Source organism: Pyrus communis, chromosome 12 (genome assembly GCF_963583255.1).
Source record: "Pyrus communis chromosome 12, drPyrComm1.1, whole genome shotgun sequence".
In the NCBI taxonomy this organism is placed as follows: Eukaryota; Viridiplantae; Streptophyta; class Magnoliopsida; order Rosales; family Rosaceae; genus Pyrus; species Pyrus communis.
The window spans coordinates 365,729-383,376 of NC_084814.1; the positions used below are offsets into that span (position 1 = coordinate 365,729).

Sequence of the window (17,648 nt, forward strand, 5' to 3'; positions counted from 1 at the left end):
CCCTCAAGTGCTAATTCTTTTTGGACAATTTGTTTCTTGCCCTTTGTGACATTATCGCAATTGCAACGGGGACAGTCATCCTTATCCACAACATGAGCAATCTTTTGCCATCTCGAATAAGGCATCGTTTGGTTGTCGACTGTAAGAGTGGGAAATAAGAAAATAATTCTTTCTTTTTGTCAATTCTAGGATCGAATAGTTTTATGGATTTTTTTTTAAAACAAACAATATTATTTACATTAATACATACAGATAAGTTTAGTTTCACAATAAGTTAGCAATAACATAATTTAAATTCGCCTCTAGTGCGAATCAAACATAAAACCTCTCACTTACAAGTGAAAAAAATACCAGTAGACCGTATTCTAAGTTGCAATTTAGAAAGAAAAATAGTTAAATTAAAATAAGCAAATTGATTTTTTTACTCTTTGAAGTAGGGTGGCAGAGGTTGACGAAAATTTCAGAAACTTAACAACAGGAAGAAATTGACTAATTATAAGATTTAAGGATGGTCACCTAAAATTAAAGTTTACAGAAACAAATCGGCAACTCCGGCAAGTTTAAAGGAGAAATTGGCCAATGTCTTTGAGTGTTTTGGTTTTCAATGAGATTCACTTGGATAAAGAATCGTGTTTGGTATGTGTAAATTGCTTTTGACATGTGGCTTTCCAAGTTCCAAAAGTAAACTAAGTAGCTCATTAAATGAAAACTAATGAAAATACTTGAAAACTTTGAGTTTTAACGATAAGGACAAAATAAAAGGTAAAGTGAATAGTATCAGGATTGATTTTTTAGTGTAAAAATATGATTTTTCGTTAAAGTGAACAATACCGAGAGTTTTTCATTGAAGTTCTCTTAGTAAAATAAGATAAGACTGCTTAATTGTAATAGTCTATATTATTGTAATTATTTTAGAGTAATTTTCACACACTCTTTTTTATCTCTTACATATTCTTGTTAAATTTTGTTCATTAAGTCTTCTTCAATTCATTCAATCCGATGATCAGAAATTGAAAAGAGTGTATGAGAAATAAAAATAAGTGTGTAAATAACACCATTGTTTTAATTTCTTTAATGACATCCTATTACAGATTTTATGAAATGACATATCATATGCTTTTTAGATTATGAAAATTTGTAAAATGTCATACAAAGAAAAGAGACTACATATTCTGTCAAGTAAATACTGGTTTGGTAGTGCTTAAATTATTTTAAAAGCCAGTATGAAAAAAAGTTGGAAATTTTTTTTGTTTCTCAAGTACGTCGCCAACCTCAACGAAGGACATCATCGTCAACTCTTTGAAGAGCTAATTGCTTTAAAGCTAAGAGCTTGAATAGGAAACATCAAAATTCTATAACATCATCAATTTTCCAATCATGTTGTTGGCTAATCCCAACCTCATCTCCTACAACTTCCCATTCCTCCCTTTATAAAACCCAACTCTCATAAACTCACTACTCCAACCCCAAAACTCCAATCCCAGAATTTCACATTCCCATAAAAGCTCAAAAGTTTCAATCTTTTCTGCAACCCAAATTTGCAATACTTCAATCTTTACATCCCATAAGGAAAAGGTCATCTCCATATTTGTTAGTGTACCTTGAATGGTTCTAAGTGAGAAAGAAAATGGTGATACTAAACGGCTAGGATGGATAAGACTGCAAGCGCCATCAGACTCCACAGTGGTGGTGCTGTGCAGCAGATGACTCTGCTAAATCATCACCAACATTCGTCTCCTCCTCACAAGCTACTAAACATAAGTGAAAAAGGGGAAAGGTAGAGAAAGAAATAGAGGACGGAAATAACGAAGTGAAAGGCGAAAGGAAGATAAAGAGGAAGAGAAGGGCATGAAGGGGAACAATACTTTACTTCAAAGGATGAGCAAGAGTTACTACTCAAAATTGTTCATTGCAGATTCATAGAACTTCGTATTATGATCAGAACCGAACAGACATTTGTCTTGCCACACCGTTAATAGGAGGTGCCTTCGATTGATAAGTCGAGATGCCCATTGTTTGGGCAAAGATTTCTCTAGAGAATGTCTCTGAACCTCAGTACAGCTCCCCAAGGGATTGGCACTTTGATGTTTAGTAGTCGGGCTATTGCTTGTTGGTGTGCTACAAGAAGAGTATAAAGTTAATTTTAAAAGGTGCCTTTATAAGGCCTTAGGTATAGGCATTGAGGCTCACAATCAAAATTAATAAAGTGTTAGGCATGCCATTGCTACCTCAATATAGCAGATGTAGAACAAGTGTGTTTTAAGTTGATTATTTGTGCCCCCAAGTTACTCAAACTTCTTGTTATAAAAGGATTGTTGCATATGGGTTAAGTCAACATTAAGTTTTTTTTATTGCCTTGTAAACAAGGACTTTTAGTTTCATGATCTTGTATGTTCGAATTGAGGGAGTCCAGGGCCCTTTAAAACATTTGCTTGATTCCATGTTGCTCTTAATGAAAGCAGATCTATTAAGTTAACTAGATCCATATGAAAATGGGTTTCTTAAATAGAAAATAACTGAAGATAACTTAAATACATGATGAACAATACATTTAGATGACATATTTACTATTTTAAAGGACAAACAGAGAGATTCAGGCAAGATTTCACCTTGTCTGGCAAGGTTGAACCTCTTGCAGCCACTTTTCTTTCAGTTCACAAAGGGTGTCCCCTAAAAATGATGGATGGTAAACAAGTTTTACACGTGGGAATCGATACTACAACACTAGGGAAGGTAGCAGAGCTTTTACACTAGACAAAAGATAACTTTTCTAAGGAAACTATTTCTAAAAGGATAGAATCTGGATTGATTTAAGCTTTTTGGATGCAAATATGGCTTGAGAGTAAAGTTTGTATGCTTGTTTGTTTGATTGGTTGAGTGTCTCTGTCCCAGATGCTTGCTTCCCCTTTTATAGGCAGTTTGGCCTAACTGCTTTAGCTTTTACTCTTGCCTGAAAGCTCTTGGAGGGTAGTGAGTCATCATCTTTTTACTGATAGTGCCACTAGGAAGTGTTTTTTGGCTGATAGTAAGTTGGTCTTCATCACTTGTCACTTTCATCATAGATATGTGACTTTTGTTTTGGCTTGAGAAGGCTTTAGTTTGCTTCAGATTTCGTGGCTAGGCTTCGGGCAGATTCACTCTGTTTTGACATCTTTAGGCCTTCCTTCAGTCTAGTCCAATATTCAAATATTAACCCAAACACCCACCACGTTCTACAAGGCTCGGTGTGTGTAGGTTGTTCAAGCTAAATATTAAGATATAAATTGTGGCTAATCAAAGGAAAAAAAGGAATGGTGATATCGATGAAAAAAAGGGATGTCGTTCCATAAGGTACTGTTTAGTACACAGAAGGGACGGGACAGGATGGAACGGAATAAAACAGAGGTTCCGTGTTATGTTTGGTACGCGCTGGACGGAACAGAACCAAAAGATTAAATGACTAACTTACCCATGTTTTGTCTGTTGTTTGGTACAATGTTTATGCGTGAGACGTGTTTTTTTTTTGTTGAACTTGTTCATATTTTGAACACATATATGCTTATCTATGATATATATTTTTTACACTAGCACATGGCTGATGATATGTTATGCCATGAATTCTATCTTTTATATCAATATGATGCTTAACTTCAATATGGTTGAAGCTTACCGGACAATGATGTGAAGAGGCAACTTTCAAACAATATGATAGTATAAGTGTAAAATTATGAGTCTCTATTTTCCAGAAGTAGGCTTTCCATACATGTCTACATCTCAGTAGTCTTCAAACAATAAAAAACAATGACAACAATCATTTCAGCAAAATGTCATCAAACTATCATCAAACAATGAATTGGTAAAGTACCAGAATAAGAATGGAAACATATTTATCAAAGGTTATTTGCATTAACTTATGCCATTATCCATTATGACTATTATAAAACAAAAACTAAATCCAACAGTTGTTAATTATACATCAGTAAGATCTAAACCAATAATTATGTTGCAATTTTAGCTAACAAATGTCCCACTCAATCAACAGACATTTGAAATTAAACTTGATGGTATGATCTTTCTTAGTGTGATCCTGCTGCATTTCTGTGTCAAAACCTGAACTTGAAATCTCGAAAACTAAAAAAAGTGAGCCAAAAAGCTCTTACCCAGTTGAGATCAAGCAAAAATAGAAAGAACACAAGTCCTCAAATTCCACAAGGACTTAACCACATTTGGCCCCTTTCCCCTGATCCTTATCACAAGCCCACAATCCCACCTTATTCTCAATCCCAACTTCACCCAGCATAGAACACACAAGACCAAATCTCTCATGCACTTCAATTCCGATTGCAATCCTACCAAAACCTCACTCACTAAACAACAATACTAACAAGGCAGTTGTATACAAGTACATAAGGTAAAAACAATGCAATTCACCACCTCATAATCATCCTGCTCCCTGTAAAATTATAAGGGGGAATTCTGATACAAGAAACAGCATGCTAACTTGTAGGCATGAAAGTTAACAAATTCAATTATCTGCACCAATATATAGATAACAGATAGATTAACATATATCACAAGCTTCACTGTTATCCAAATTATATGTACACCAAGCAATCCCTCATTTGTATATATCATACGAAGTGAATTCCAATTCTATGTCGTCATTTTTACTCCAGCCTTTCTTTGGCCAAATTCTCCAACTCCTATATATAAATAGACAATAAATAGAATAGGCTTTGATAAGCCACAGGCTCGCAACCACAGAAAGATCAGTCTATACCACTCATTTTTCTTACGTTCTTCTTCCTCATCTTCTCCTTATTTTCTTCCATTTTTCATTTTCTCTACCCCTCCTAACAGACCCAAAAAATCCACAACCATCAGATATCAGTAAGAAATTAAGAAATCTCAAATTGGAACTACAGCAGCATCCGAATATCACTAGTGGGGTCTTACATTTGTTTGCTCCATTCTTCACTTCTAATTCAGAAATCTCAAATTGGCATGTTAAATCTATGCACTCGCACTCCTAGTTGCACAAATCTTAACAAAACCCAATAATTAACAAATCAAATCTGATAATTAACAAAACCCAGTAATTAACACAACCCAATAATTAACAAATCAGCAACAAAAGATAAAAAAGAAAACCTATTAATTAAAACCTATAAAACTTTCAACCGGAACGCAAAACAATGAAACAAAAACTGAGATTCATCAAGCTATCAATACCTGGGTCAATTTGCAGCACGACAGTAGTGGCTCCATGTTGTTGCGTGCTGGCTAGGTGTAGTCGATGGCTACGGGACAAGATGAGGAGCAAGCCCACCGGAAGAGAAAGGCAGTGATAGAATGAATGTAGGGTTTGTTTTAAGATTTGGATGGTGTAATCATTGAAAAAGATAAGGGGAATTTTTGTCTTAAAATGTTATAAATTTGTGTTCCACGAAGGTGGAATAAGTCGTTCTAGGGGGAGGCAGAACGAAAAATCTGGCAAAATACGTCCTGTGGAACAGTGCGTTCCATTCGTTTTAGGCGCACTAAACATGAGACAGAACACCTCGTCCTACTGCGTTCCGTCCCGTCCCACGTACCAAATAGTACCTAAATCTTCATCTTTTCTTATCCGTTTTTCAATTTCTTTTAGGGTAAACTACACTTTACCACCTCAGGTTTGAAGTCTATTGCAATTTCATACAACATCTTCAAAAAATTTCACTTTTATACCTCAAGTACTATTTTATTTCAATATAATACATCATTTACATTTTTCATCCATTATTCCATTACATTTTTCATCCATTATTCCGTTTAGAGTTGACGTGGCTGCCACATTTGTGTCAGGTGGCTAAAAAATAATTTTTTTTAATGAATTTAAAAATAATTAATTTAAAAAAAAAAATAAAAGAAAAAAAAAAACCAGAACATCATCCCTTCCATTTCCCCGCAACCCCCTACCCATTTCTTCGACAATCTCCAGCTTCTCGTCTCTGGCCCCCCTCATCTCCGTCTCTGTTTATCCGGTTTTCCATCGACCACCGCTCGATCTCTCCTAACCATCATTCAAATCGATCCATCATCGTTTTGAAGATAACCAAACCGATTTCAATGTTGAAGAAGACTTGTATGTGCTCGCCGACGTCGCATCCGGGATCGTTTCGTTGTAGCCTCCATAAAAACCAGGGAAGGAGTTAAAACACCGGATCTTTCCTGTTGTACAGGTTTAATATACGCATATCCTCTATAACAAACTTGCTGGTTCGAATCAGTGGAGTCGAAGCAAGTAGGTGAAGCGAGCCTTGACTGCCCTGATTCGGCTTTGCGCTCATTAGCAGCGGCGGAGAGCTAGGTTTCAATTGAACTTCCTTGGCGACCCGCTCTACTCGAAAACCGTTGAAGTGGTAGATGTGGTTCCGAGAACTCGGGGAGAAATTGGACCTTGGGGAACCAACTAGACAGCGGCGGTGGGTTTGGGTTGGGCCTTCTAGGCCCGAGAGTGGTGGCGGAAGGTGAAGTAGAGAGAGAGGAGAAAGAGGGTGATTGCCCAGATCCCCTTTTCAAATTTTTGTTTGTTTGTTTTTGTTTTGCTGAGTTGGCATGACATACCAGATGGATATCCACGTGTGCAAGTTTTGAAGGGAGTGGGCTGACATGTAATGGGGTCCATTGCTGCCACGTCAGCTCTTAACGAACCAATGAATGGAAAACGTAACAGACGTATTATATTGAAAAAAAACAGTAGATGAGATATGAAAGTGAATTTTTTTGAACATGTTTTATGAGGTTGTAATAGACCTCAAACCTGAGGTGGTAAACTGTAATTTACCCTTTCTTTTAATATTTTATTTTTGGCAAAAATGATGTTATTTTTTATATCCTAATTTTGAATTTATAATTAGCCAAGATTTCTAAATAATACAAATTTTTATTATTTTTTTGTCCACTTGGCTAAAATTTGGCCTCCACTTAACAAGAAGTGGGCTTTGTCGCTGCCACATCAGCATTTAATAGAATAATTAACAAAAAAGTTGACGAATGTCTGACATTGCAACAAATTCATAAATTAAGGTATGACATTGCAATGTTTTAAATATGAGGTATGACATTGTGATTCGACTAATAGTTGAAGTAGTTTTGTGTAATTACCCAAAAATTAACACAAAACGTTGACGTGGCTTAATCATAACCGTTCAAATAGGGAGGAGAGGGAAGGGGAGAGAATCCTACTCCTTAGTATGTCACCACGTATTCACACTAGAATAAAAAAGAGTAAATTGTAGCAATGGTCCTTCAACTTTTATCAAATTAAAGTAATGATCCCTCAACTAAAAATTCATTACCATTGGTTCCTCAACTCATCAAAACGTGTAGTTATGATCATTTTCGTCAACTCCATCAAAATTCTGTCAAAATGAGTTATGTTGAAAGGATCATTGCTACAATGGGTTAAAGTTGAAGGATCATTGCTCTAATTAGGTTAAAGTTGAGGGATCATTTCTCCAGTTGGATTAAAGCTGAGAGACCATTAATACAATTTTTCTTATTTGCTTTTCCATATTTACCCCTTGATCCAGCCTCACGTGCATGGCAGTGACTCATTTTGATGGAAGTTTTAACGAAGTTGACGAAAATGATAGCTGCAGGTTTTGATGAGTCGAGGGACCAATGGTTAGGGGTGGGCACTTGAAACCGAAAACCGAAATCAAAACAAGAACCAAATCAAACTGTACCAAACGATTTGGTTTTGAGGTTTTGAAACGGTTTCAGTTTGAAATCGAACCGCAGTGTAGGAAAACGATTTGGTTTCGATTTTGGCTTTTGAAAACTGCACCAAAACCAAACCGCACCACAAATATAAAAAGAACCTTTAATTGAATAACCATATTAGATGTTATGTTTTAATTAGATATTTGTTACACTCCATACATTTAATTAGTTGTTTCATGCTTAATGCTGCACTCGATCTCATTTGGCATTGGGGACAAAGCATTTTTCATAATAATGGTTCCTGTGTATGCATGTAAATCAGATTCAAATATATATGTTTTTTGTCCTCAATTGCTCTGTTTGGGCGATTATTACTTTTCTTAGGCACCGATGACGGCTTCTGGGTAAAGTACTGAAGGCTATAAAATGATAGAAGTGTATCAATTTGTTTCGTTGTTATTTACTCAAACACTATCTGATTTGGTTAGGCATTTTCTAATACTTGCTATGATTTGGTTAGATGTGTAATCAAGGGGCAGAGGAATCCTTATGACCCCTTGTTGTTAAGTGGGGGGGGGGGGACGGAGGGAGAGTGAGGATGGTCTAATTAGTATTTAGCAGTAACACCTCTCTCTTAGGATGTGTATTATTTGTTTAATATTTTTTGTGAGATGGGAGAGAGAGAGAGAGGAGGATAAAGAGATTTTTTTTTCATTTTGTATGTAAATGGTTTGAAAATTGAACCGAAACCGTTTGAAATTGCACCGAATCAAATTAAACGGTTTGGTTTCATTTCGGTTTTGACTTCAAAATTGCATTGAACTGAACCGTGCCCATCCCTACCAATGGTAATAGATTTTTAATTGGTTGATCATTGCTCCAATTAGGTTAAATTTAAAGGACAATTGCTACAATTTACTGAATAAAAAAACATGTTTTGTACAAAAAGGCTTTGGGCAGCGTGCCTGGAGCGGGAGACTACAAGTTTCAATTTGAACTTCACTTCAACGGCCAAAAAGTACTTTAAAGTTCAAATAAACGAAAAAAAAATTGCACGCAAGGCTTCGGCTACCATCTACTCCCTTACCGTTGGAAACCGTATATCTCTTCAAGGCAGCGGCAGTCATCCACTCCCCGGCTGTTGGATTTTTTACTCCTCTCATCTCTCAGATCATTCACTCCCGAGTTCCTCCATTGCCGATCCGCAGGTAAGCTTGACGTTTAACCCAAATTTCCGCGACTGTCGAAATTTGTGATACTAGGGATCTGGGGGTTTTAAGTTTTAACTTTCAATTTGAAGGCTTTTTTTATATTTGTTTTGGTTTTTGTAGTAATTTTAAATTTTGGAGTACTGGTGAGTTGGTGAGTGAGTGAGGATGGCGGATAGTGGAATAGAGATAGAGAAAGTAGAGTGGTTGGATCCAGAGATGGAATTTCTGGCATCGAAGCGAGAGACGGGGAATGAGTGGGAGCTCTTTAAGGAGAATGTTAGGCCCTTGAAGAGAGGCCGCAAAGTCTCCATCTTAAACGAAGCTCTCAAGGTTCACAACGACAATCAACTCAAGATATCCCTCCTTGACCAAAGAAGGTTTTTTTTTTTTTTCTTTCCTCCAAACCTTCATCTGCATTCGCCTTGTTGATTTTTGTGTAATGTGCCTTTTTTTATCTTTAATTCTTTGAATTTCTTTTGGATTTAACTCTCACAAGGCTGTTGATTCAAGCGATTGACGAGTATAAAGGCGAGGATCCTCTCCACCCATGGCTTGAGTGAGTACTGATTACTTTCTTCTCTCTGATTTCAGTTTTACCACTGTTTTCATTTCGATCTTTCCATGAATGGGTTTCTTGTCAATTGTTGCAGAGAATAGATATACAAAATTCATGATTTTTGTTATTGTTGGAGACCTAGTTACTATCCTTTATATACCCTTCAATTTTCTCCGTCTTATCTCTTAAAGGTGTATCAAGTGGGTTCAGGAAGCATTTCCACCTGGTGGAGATTCCTCGGGGTTGGTGGTGATATATGAGCAATGCGTACGTACATTTTGGCATTCAGACCGTTACAAGGATGATCTCCGCTATCTCAAAGTCTGGTTGGAATATGTGGGTTCTTTTTCTTTCCCATCATTATATCTAAGATTAGTTTGATTTTAGCGCTGGACGTCTATTTCTAAGTGCCAGTTTCAGATCCTCAATTGTCTGATACTGTAATGTGTGAATGAATTGGTTCCGCAGGCTGAAAATTGTGTAGATGCTCAAGTCATATACAGTTTTCTTGATGCAAATGAAATCGGGAAGACACATGCGGTTTTCTACATCTCATATGCTTTGCTCTTGGAATCCAAGAACAAAATGAAAGCTGCCAATGAAACATTTAATCTTGGGATATCTAGGTTACCTTATGCTGATTTTGGCATCTCAATTTTTCTTATCTCCTATACGTTCTAGACCTGAATTAACTATTCCATTTTACAGGAATGCTCAGCCCGTAGAAAAATTGAAGGATGCATATAGGAAATTTATTGCTCGCTCTATGAGAAAATCAAAAGCTGCAGAGGTGTGCCCATTTACTCATAATACAGGACATGTTATTGTATTATTTTTACAAGCGATTTACTATTCAATCTTCTTCAACTTATAGGAGGATCCAACGGAGAAACATTTACCCACCCGAAGCTTTGGAACTGTCCTTTCCAAGGGAGAGAATCGTAAGTTTCATTGCTATTCTCTGGATTATTTTTGTACTCCAGCATTATTTATATCCCACGATGTTGCAGGAAAGCTGGGGAGCTCTGATCTGCTGAGAAATAATTTGAAGCCAGATAGGTTAGATATGAAGTTCTTATCTGCTTTATTTTCTCTGTGTTAGTTGACTATTCTATTCAAATACAATTATTTGACTTAACTGTAATCAACTGCGGTAACTTGTTAACATATCACGTAAACCAACTAAGAATGTCCATTACCAGTTCATTTCCGCCAAAAAGCAGAAACTGATAGTAATGTGCTGAGTTTAAACTCAGTGTTCTTTGTAAGGTTTCTCTAAAATGCAGTGAAACTGGTTTTGAACACTTTTTTATTCCATCGGTTAATCATCACATTATTGTACTTTTCCAATAATATTTTGGAAAACAATGTGGTTTGATTTGAATTTTTCTTTTGCTTACTTGTGCTTCTTTATTCTTGACTGTATAAATTCCATAGTTATATCTCTTTCTTATGCACATAAGCTGAGCGTTCTTTGTAAAGTTTCTGTAATATGCAGTGAAATGGTTTTGAACACTTCTTGATTTCATCAACTAATCTTCACGTGATTTTACTTTTCAAAGTAATATTTCCGAAAATAATGTGGCTTGATGTGAATTTTTCATTTGCTTATTTGTGGTTCTTTATTCTCAAATCTTGACAGTATAAGTTCCATAGCTCTTTCTCATGCTTCTTTTAATTTCAATTTTGCCAATCTTCTTCCCTACCAAGTTTGATGAGGTTCATTCAATGTGTACTCTCTGTTTTTGCCTGTGACCATGCTATTGTGTTGGTGGCCTGTTTGCAAACTGGTACATGAGATCTTGTGTTGGCTTGACTTTTTAGGGATCGTGTCCTGGCTCCAATCAACATTTATAAAGAGTCATATTCTGTTGATGTTGGCTCTCGTTACCATCCAGACATGCCAAAGACAGACCTGAATTCTTGGCACACCCTTGGACCTAGAGCTGAGAGAAATAAAGAAAACAATGCTATCCCTACCAAGTGGACGACATACAAGGTTTCCTCCCTCTTCCTTCCCCAATATACAATTGATAAAGATTGACACTTTGATATATTCACCGAGCCAACCATAACCTTGGTTTATCTCTTTCAGATTCCACAGAGACCTGGATCTAGAACTAGAGGAGCAGGTGCTAGTAGCACCTGTATTGAAGTTTTTGTTGATGAAGAATGTGAAGAGTGAGTGCAATGACAAGTTTCATTAAGTTTAGCCGCCAGTTTTCTTTGAAATTTTGTTATCTTTGAAAATTTGTTATCCCATCTTGGTACAGTTTTCCAAAATACCTAAAGTCACATGACAAATTGTTGCGATAATCTATAGCAGCTTCTGTTACGAAGCATTATAACTCTCAACTCAATGTTTCAGAAGTATAAAAAGTATGTAGGGCAGCGGCTCTGTTTGCAAGTCAATCTTTTGTGGAAACTGCTGTCAGTTTTCTGACTTGTTATGGTTTTGTTACCAGGAAACATAGAATGAATGTTGAGGAGGGTGCCAAGTCTTCAACCGTGCAACTTAGACTGGACGAGGAGAGAGATCTCAAAAGGTAAGCTAACTAAATTTGTTGAAACTTTTGGATTGAAGATCTGATAAGCTGTTTGTTTCAAATTTGAATTGCTAAGATTTCTTTGTGATGCTTTGTGCAGGGAAACAGAATTGCTGCGGGAGGACCCCTTGCGCAATTTCCCTCCCAACAGTCTTCCTAGGTGATGGCCAAAATTTATGCTTGTTCGAGTGTTAGATGATGATACATTCGCGGATCAACGCTTTATCTCTCTAAAGCGTTACACATGCTTATGAATTCAAATTTCAAGTTGGATATGCTAAAACGTTATCCTAGGGGATGTATGTTTGCAATTCTGGATATGCTAAAGCGTGACACATGATTGTGAATTCTGGATTTTTCATTTCAGTTGGTAAAGTGTTGGTAGTGCTTAACCCAAATGTTCTCTTGTCCGTTTATTAACAAATAAAATCTCACTTGATTCCTATTTGTATTAGAGGGTGTGTTAGTGACAGGTTAGTCCTGTGGTTGATAAAAGAGACCTGCAATGAAGCGAGCGGTTGCAGATGTATTCATTAGCGGGGGCTTTTTCAATATTAAAAAGAGAAATATGACTAGAATAAAGGATAGATTGTCATATTACCTAAAACATGTAGAGTTTCTTGTTTTGTGAAAGTTTAGTGAGCGTTGTGACAAGTAGGTGAGGATCATCCTACAAAAGCTTGCACTGACATAGAATTAGGTTGTTCGAGTAAGATAGATCTCCCAAATAAAATTATCTGAGAGGTCTATTTGCTTCGGCTACATGAATCATGATATGACATTTGGGCTTGCTGGTTTTCAAAAGGATTAGGACTCGTGCCAGTCCTTTAGGGGGCGGTAGTAAAATGGACCTTTTCTGTTCTGAGGTAATATGGACAAAAACTAGAAAATTATTACACTGTTTTTACTTATTCAAACTACCATCACGCTTTTACATTCATCGCATAAGGTTTGAGCATGGCAGAAATCGAAGTTGTGCAATTTTTCAGTGGCCTCTAACTTAGAACTACCTGAAAAATGGAACGGCGCACATATACACCTCACTTTTCCCATTAGAAATCTACCGAAAATATCACACTTTTTTGGTAGGGATTAACAAAAATCTGTTATCGGGAATTAGGGTTTTACGTTCCAGTTGTTGTTTTCGTAGACTTTATTCATTTTTGGACACTTTGTGTAGATGACGTGCCATCGATCCAACCCTATTTGGTCAAGATGTGAGCGGTCGTGATGCATTGACCAAAAAGGAGCGAACGGCGGTCATTGCAGCACAGGATTTATCCTTTTAGCATCAGATGATCAGATCAGATGCCGAAATCGTAAGCCGCTGTGAAGCGAAGCAGTAGACGAGGGTCCGAAGCGTCGAATCGAAGCTTCCGGAATTCAATCATCCAATTGGCAGTTAGGGCCCGTCGACATCTGTTACCTGGAACCCCTGTACCATTTACTATGGCGGAGCACTTGGCTTCCATCTTCGGCACAGAGAAGGACCGCGTCAACTGCCCCTTCTATTTCAAGATCGGCGCTTGCCGCCACGGTGACCGCTGCTCTCGCCTGCACAACCGCCCGACCATCAGTCCCACGCTGCTGCTGTCCAACATGTACCAGCGGCCCGACATGATCACCCCCGGCGTCGACTCCCAGGGCCAGCCCCTCGACCCGCGCAAGATCCAAGAGCATTTCGAGGACTTCTACGAGGACATCTTCGAGGAGCTCACCAAGTTCGGCGAGATCGAGAGCCTCAACGTCTGCGACAACCTCGCCGATCACATGATCGGCAACGTATATGTCCAGTTCAAGGAGGAGGATCAGGCCGCCGCCGCTCTTCAGGCGCTGCAGGGCCGCTTCTACAATGGTCGCCCCATAATCGCCGACTTCTCGCCGGTGACCGACTTTCGCGAAGCCACGTGCCGCCAGTTCGAGGAGAACAGCTGCAACCGGGGGGGATATTGTAATTTCATGCACGTCAAGCTGATTGGGAGGGAGCTCAGGAGGAGGCTCTTCGGGAGATACCGGGGCTACAGAATAAGCCGGAGCCGGAGCCGGAGTTTGAGCCCAAGGCATCGGAGCAGGGACTACGATAAGTACGATAAGAGAGAGAGGGACTATCGGGACCGTGATTATCGCGGGAATGGGCGACGGAGCAAGGACAGTTACGACAGGGACCGTGACAGAGACGGTGGTAGGAGAAGACACGGCAGCAGTCCTAGGCGGAGCAGGAGCAGGAGCCCCGTGGCGGTGAGGGAAGGCAGCGAGGAACGGAGAGCGAGGATTGAGCAGTGGAATCGAGAAAGGGAGGAGAAGCAGTGAGTGATATGAAAGCGCATTGGCATTGGGATTTTTCATTTGGATTGGTTGATTTGATGGGTAAATCTTTCTGTATCTGTGTCAATTAAAACTCAAATGTATTACTGTCAGTTCTCTTGTTTGGTTGTTTAGATTGATTAGTATTTACTATTTAGTAGGGGCTAAGTGTGATTAATGACTGTATGTTTGTTTGATTACTTGACTAGGTTGCAGACGAGCGCAGATGCTTATTATTTAATTCGCTCGCAATCTCTTATCGTATTTCATGCATCACTTTTCAATATACATGATATTAGATTTGCATAAATCTGCTGAAAATTTGATCTTGTCTTGTTTTGATTGGAAGATCGATCAAGATGTAATAAAAATATGTGTTTATTTAAAGATTTAGAAAGTATTTTTTAGTACTGCCCATGCCTGATCTTCCCAATATGAGGCCCCTTTTTTTGTCCCTAGCTCAATTAGAATCAGGCATTGCGAGTAAGGTTGGCTTTAAAGGTGTCAATGTGAAATTGCAATTGTCAAGAGCTCGTAGGAGTTTTCTTGTATAGAGTTTGGTAGGTTTTAATTTGGAATTTTCTGTTCTGGAAAACATTTGAGGTGATCATTCTGGATTCTTTGAAAGCTTAATGTGCAAACGGTGGGCAATTTTGCTTGTTTGCATTGAGTAACAAAAATTTGTTCTGTCTCCCGCTGCCCCTGTCCCCTTCTTTCTGCATGCTCTCTTGTAATTTTGGTAATCATATAAGTCGTTCTAGACTTATGCATGTGTTTCCTTTCTGGCTTGGATTGTATACTATGTTCTGCAACCTTTATGTCTGTTTTAGTTCCATGAAGATATGACAAACTGAAAGTGGCATAATAATACTTGCCCATCACATATTTCTGTTTTAGATTGTTTTGATATCAAAAGTCGTTGGTTTCTGAAACATATTCAAGTAATCCAGTCAATTTGATTATAATATAGCTTCCTTTGTTGTCTTTACAGCTAGTAGTGGTGCGTAAAACACTTCTTTGTGGAGACACTAGTTTTGATGAATTCCACTGCGAATGCAGTACGTATATCACACAGCTAGGTGGTTATTTTGTTGTTTTTTTTTTCCCTTTCTAATTTTACAGGACATTGCTATTTAGTTTATAGCATCCCGTTCGTTATAGATTCGTAGGTCGGGGGTTTGTTCTATGATCTACCAATCATAAGTTGAGAAGAAGCTGGGTTCAATGATGAATCTAAATTGGATTCTCAGCACACCGATGATATGGTGGGATAGGTTAGCATTTGTATTCTTTCTTTGTTAGAGTATCATTTGTGTATCACTTTCTGGCTAGAAAGCATTGGTCCTGCTATTTTTAATGCCGTGTGGATGTGTAGGTGTCCAGGTACATGGATTTCAGTACTTAACAGACTGAGAGCATCGTTCAGATTTCCTCTCCTGATGTTATGCTCAAGTCAGATTTTTCATCTTCTTTGCCCACTCTTTTATCTAATAATCTTTCCGCTTATGATTTAGGGTCTGATAAAGTATCTCTGAGAATGGTGTAGGTGAACAGGAAAACTGCTCAGAAACAGGTCAAATGGCGAGTTGATGGATTGATCTAACTAGCTATGGCGTAGGCTAGACCTGTAAACGGGTTGGATTTATTGGGTTTGGGTCGGGTTCACCTGTTAGCGACCCGACCTGTTAAGCATCCACCTAAATACTAATATTAACGGGTCGGGTCGGGTCCAAAATGCCAGGTCTAGCGTAGGCCAACTCTAGGGGCTCCTTTGGTTTGTGGGCAATAGATGGTTGTCACATAAATATACATATCAGATTAATCGGTCTAGCAAACAGTGATCACTAGTTACATATGCTTAGTTTCATATTTGACTTAACGGTTTCTAGGTAGTAGTTTTTTGGCCACAGGAGAAAAAAACTATAATATTACTGCATTAAAGCTCTAATGAAGGATGAGCAATTTATTTGATTATTCAACAGTGCGCCGATGAGGAAGCTGAAAACAATGAGTGAGAGGTTTGCAGGGTTGACAGATGCCTTGGTGTTTGGTGTAGATTCTCCTTTGAATTTTTCTGCAAGTCTTTTGAATGATGATATTTGATATTTGACTGAGTTTTCCTCTCTTAGGTGAAGGTGTTGTCGATAGCATTTCTGAAGCTCGAGCGCAAATTTAGGCTATTCGAGTAATCTGTGTGTCGTGGACAAGCAGATAGCAGTTACAGGTTGAAATTAGAAAGGCCGGGCTTAGGATAATGAGTATTATAGGGCAGGATTTGATTTGTCTGGGATGATTGATCGTTCGAACTTCGATCGATCATGTGCAAGTGCAATTGCAAATGCAATGCTGTTTGTTGATGGCTTTATAATGTTGTTGGTAGTGAGTGTTATAGAGTTTATACATATATATACACACACGCACACACAACTTACATGAAGACGATAAAACGATTTCCTCATTTGAATCTCCAATATACTTTTGTGTATAGGCTGGCTGAGATTTGTTGTGATTTCGCCCTTCTTCCGCTTACTTTCGGGATTGAACGGTTAACAAATCGTGGTTTGTTTCTTTGAGGGAAGTCCGATAAAATTGAAACGATCCGGATCCATGGAAGATTAGCATGACCCTTGTGCAAAGATTTGACATGAATAAATCAATAAACGAACGTTTAAAATTTTAAACAGGTCGGTCCAGCCGAACGTGGTAGAGTTGAATTATGAAGATTTTGAGTGTGTTCATATTATCAAATTTAGCTTCTCAACATCCCTTGGGCATGATATTTATAATTTCGTTGTATCTTCAACTTTTGTGAGTCGGGACGCGTGTAAAATCTGAAATGTCAAGTATTTTTGCAGTGCAGTAAGATCAAAGTACCCTAGCACCACAAGTCATATAGAGTTTGTTCGGAATTACTTTTAAAATAGTTGAAACATTTTTTGTGAAAATATTTTTTTAACCAATTTTTAGTACAAATGCAAGTAAAATCTGAAAAAAAAAACACATGAAATGCTTTCTATAAAAAACAAATAACTAGTGTTTTTTTGCATGAAACACTCTTTTAGAACCCAAAATTTTTTTTTCAGAAAGTAGTTACAGTCATTTTAAAAGTATATCCAAACGAACCCATATACTTCCCTATATTATCACCTAACTGTCAATTTACTCCTTTTTATAGCCAATTTACCCACTGACCTATAAAAACATTTGTAATGTATTTTGTCTCATAAATTTATTTTGTAAGCATCGGGAAGTTCGCATTGAAATTTAGGTCCTAACATCATGCTGGCTTTAGACACGAGTGTCTTCATGAGTCCTTAATCTCTTTACAAACAATTGATTTCAGCA

The 17,648-nt window shown here is 37.8% G+C and overlaps 2 protein-coding genes across 7 annotated transcripts; both read left to right on the forward strand.

The window, feature by feature from the left end:
* Positions 1–8,735: 8,735 nt before the first annotated feature.
* On the forward strand, positions 8,736–12,385 carry LOC137710668 (mitotic spindle checkpoint protein BUBR1). Of its 2 annotated transcripts, none has more exons than XM_068449758.1 (12): positions 8,736–8,894; positions 8,987–9,274; positions 9,394–9,453; positions 9,645–9,789; positions 9,922–10,079; positions 10,162–10,243; positions 10,328–10,394; positions 10,464–10,512; positions 11,278–11,452; positions 11,549–11,634; positions 11,919–11,999; positions 12,100–12,385. In XM_068449758.1, the coding sequence occupies exons 2-12, from the start codon at positions 9,063–9,065 to the stop codon at positions 12,161–12,163; spliced, it is 1,179 nt and encodes a 392-aa protein (XP_068305859.1). In that variant the 5' UTR covers positions 8,736–8,894; positions 8,987–9,062; the 3' UTR covers positions 12,164–12,385. The 2 variants fall into 2 exon arrangements, with proteins under 2 accessions (XP_068305859.1, XP_068305858.1); XM_068449757.1 differs by having other exon boundaries at positions 9,018–9,274.
* Positions 12,386–13,220: 835 nt separating this feature from the next.
* LOC137710669 (splicing factor U2af small subunit B-like) lies at positions 13,221–17,392 on the forward strand. 5 transcript variants are annotated; one of them, XR_011064996.1, is made up of 4 exons: positions 13,221–14,366; positions 15,295–15,577; positions 15,679–15,755; positions 15,850–17,392. XR_011064996.1 is itself a non-coding variant. In XM_068449759.1 (1 exon), the coding sequence occupies exon 1, from the start codon at positions 13,449–13,451 to the stop codon at positions 14,307–14,309; it is 861 nt and encodes a 286-aa protein (XP_068305860.1). In that variant the 5' UTR covers positions 13,222–13,448; the 3' UTR covers positions 14,310–14,542. The 5 variants fall into 5 exon arrangements, 1 of the variants encoding a protein (XP_068305860.1); XR_011064993.1 differs by having other exon boundaries at positions 15,679–17,392; XR_011064994.1 differs by having other exon boundaries at positions 15,295–15,382; positions 15,465–17,392.
* The last annotated feature ends 256 nt before the right edge of the window (positions 17,393–17,648 follow it).

What these genes read in the sequence shown, in the direction of transcription:
- LOC137710669 (XM_068449759.1), top strand. Translation starts at nt 13,449, where the DNA reads ATGGCGGAGCACTTGGCTTCCATCTTCGGCACAGAGAAGGACCGCGTC.
- LOC137710668 (XM_068449758.1), top strand. Translation starts at nt 9,063, where the DNA reads ATGGCGGATAGTGGAATAGAGATAGAGAAAGTAGAGTGGTTGGATCCA. An exon ending in TCAAAGTCTGGTTGGAATAT is followed by an intron (nt 9,790 to 9,921) that starts GTGGGTTCTTTT and finishes TTGGTTCCGCAG; the next exon opens with GCTGAAAATTGTGTAGATGC. An exon ending in CCAAGTGGACGACATACAAG is followed by an intron (nt 11,453 to 11,548) that starts GTTTCCTCCCTC and finishes TATCTCTTTCAG; the next exon opens with ATTCCACAGAGACCTGGATC.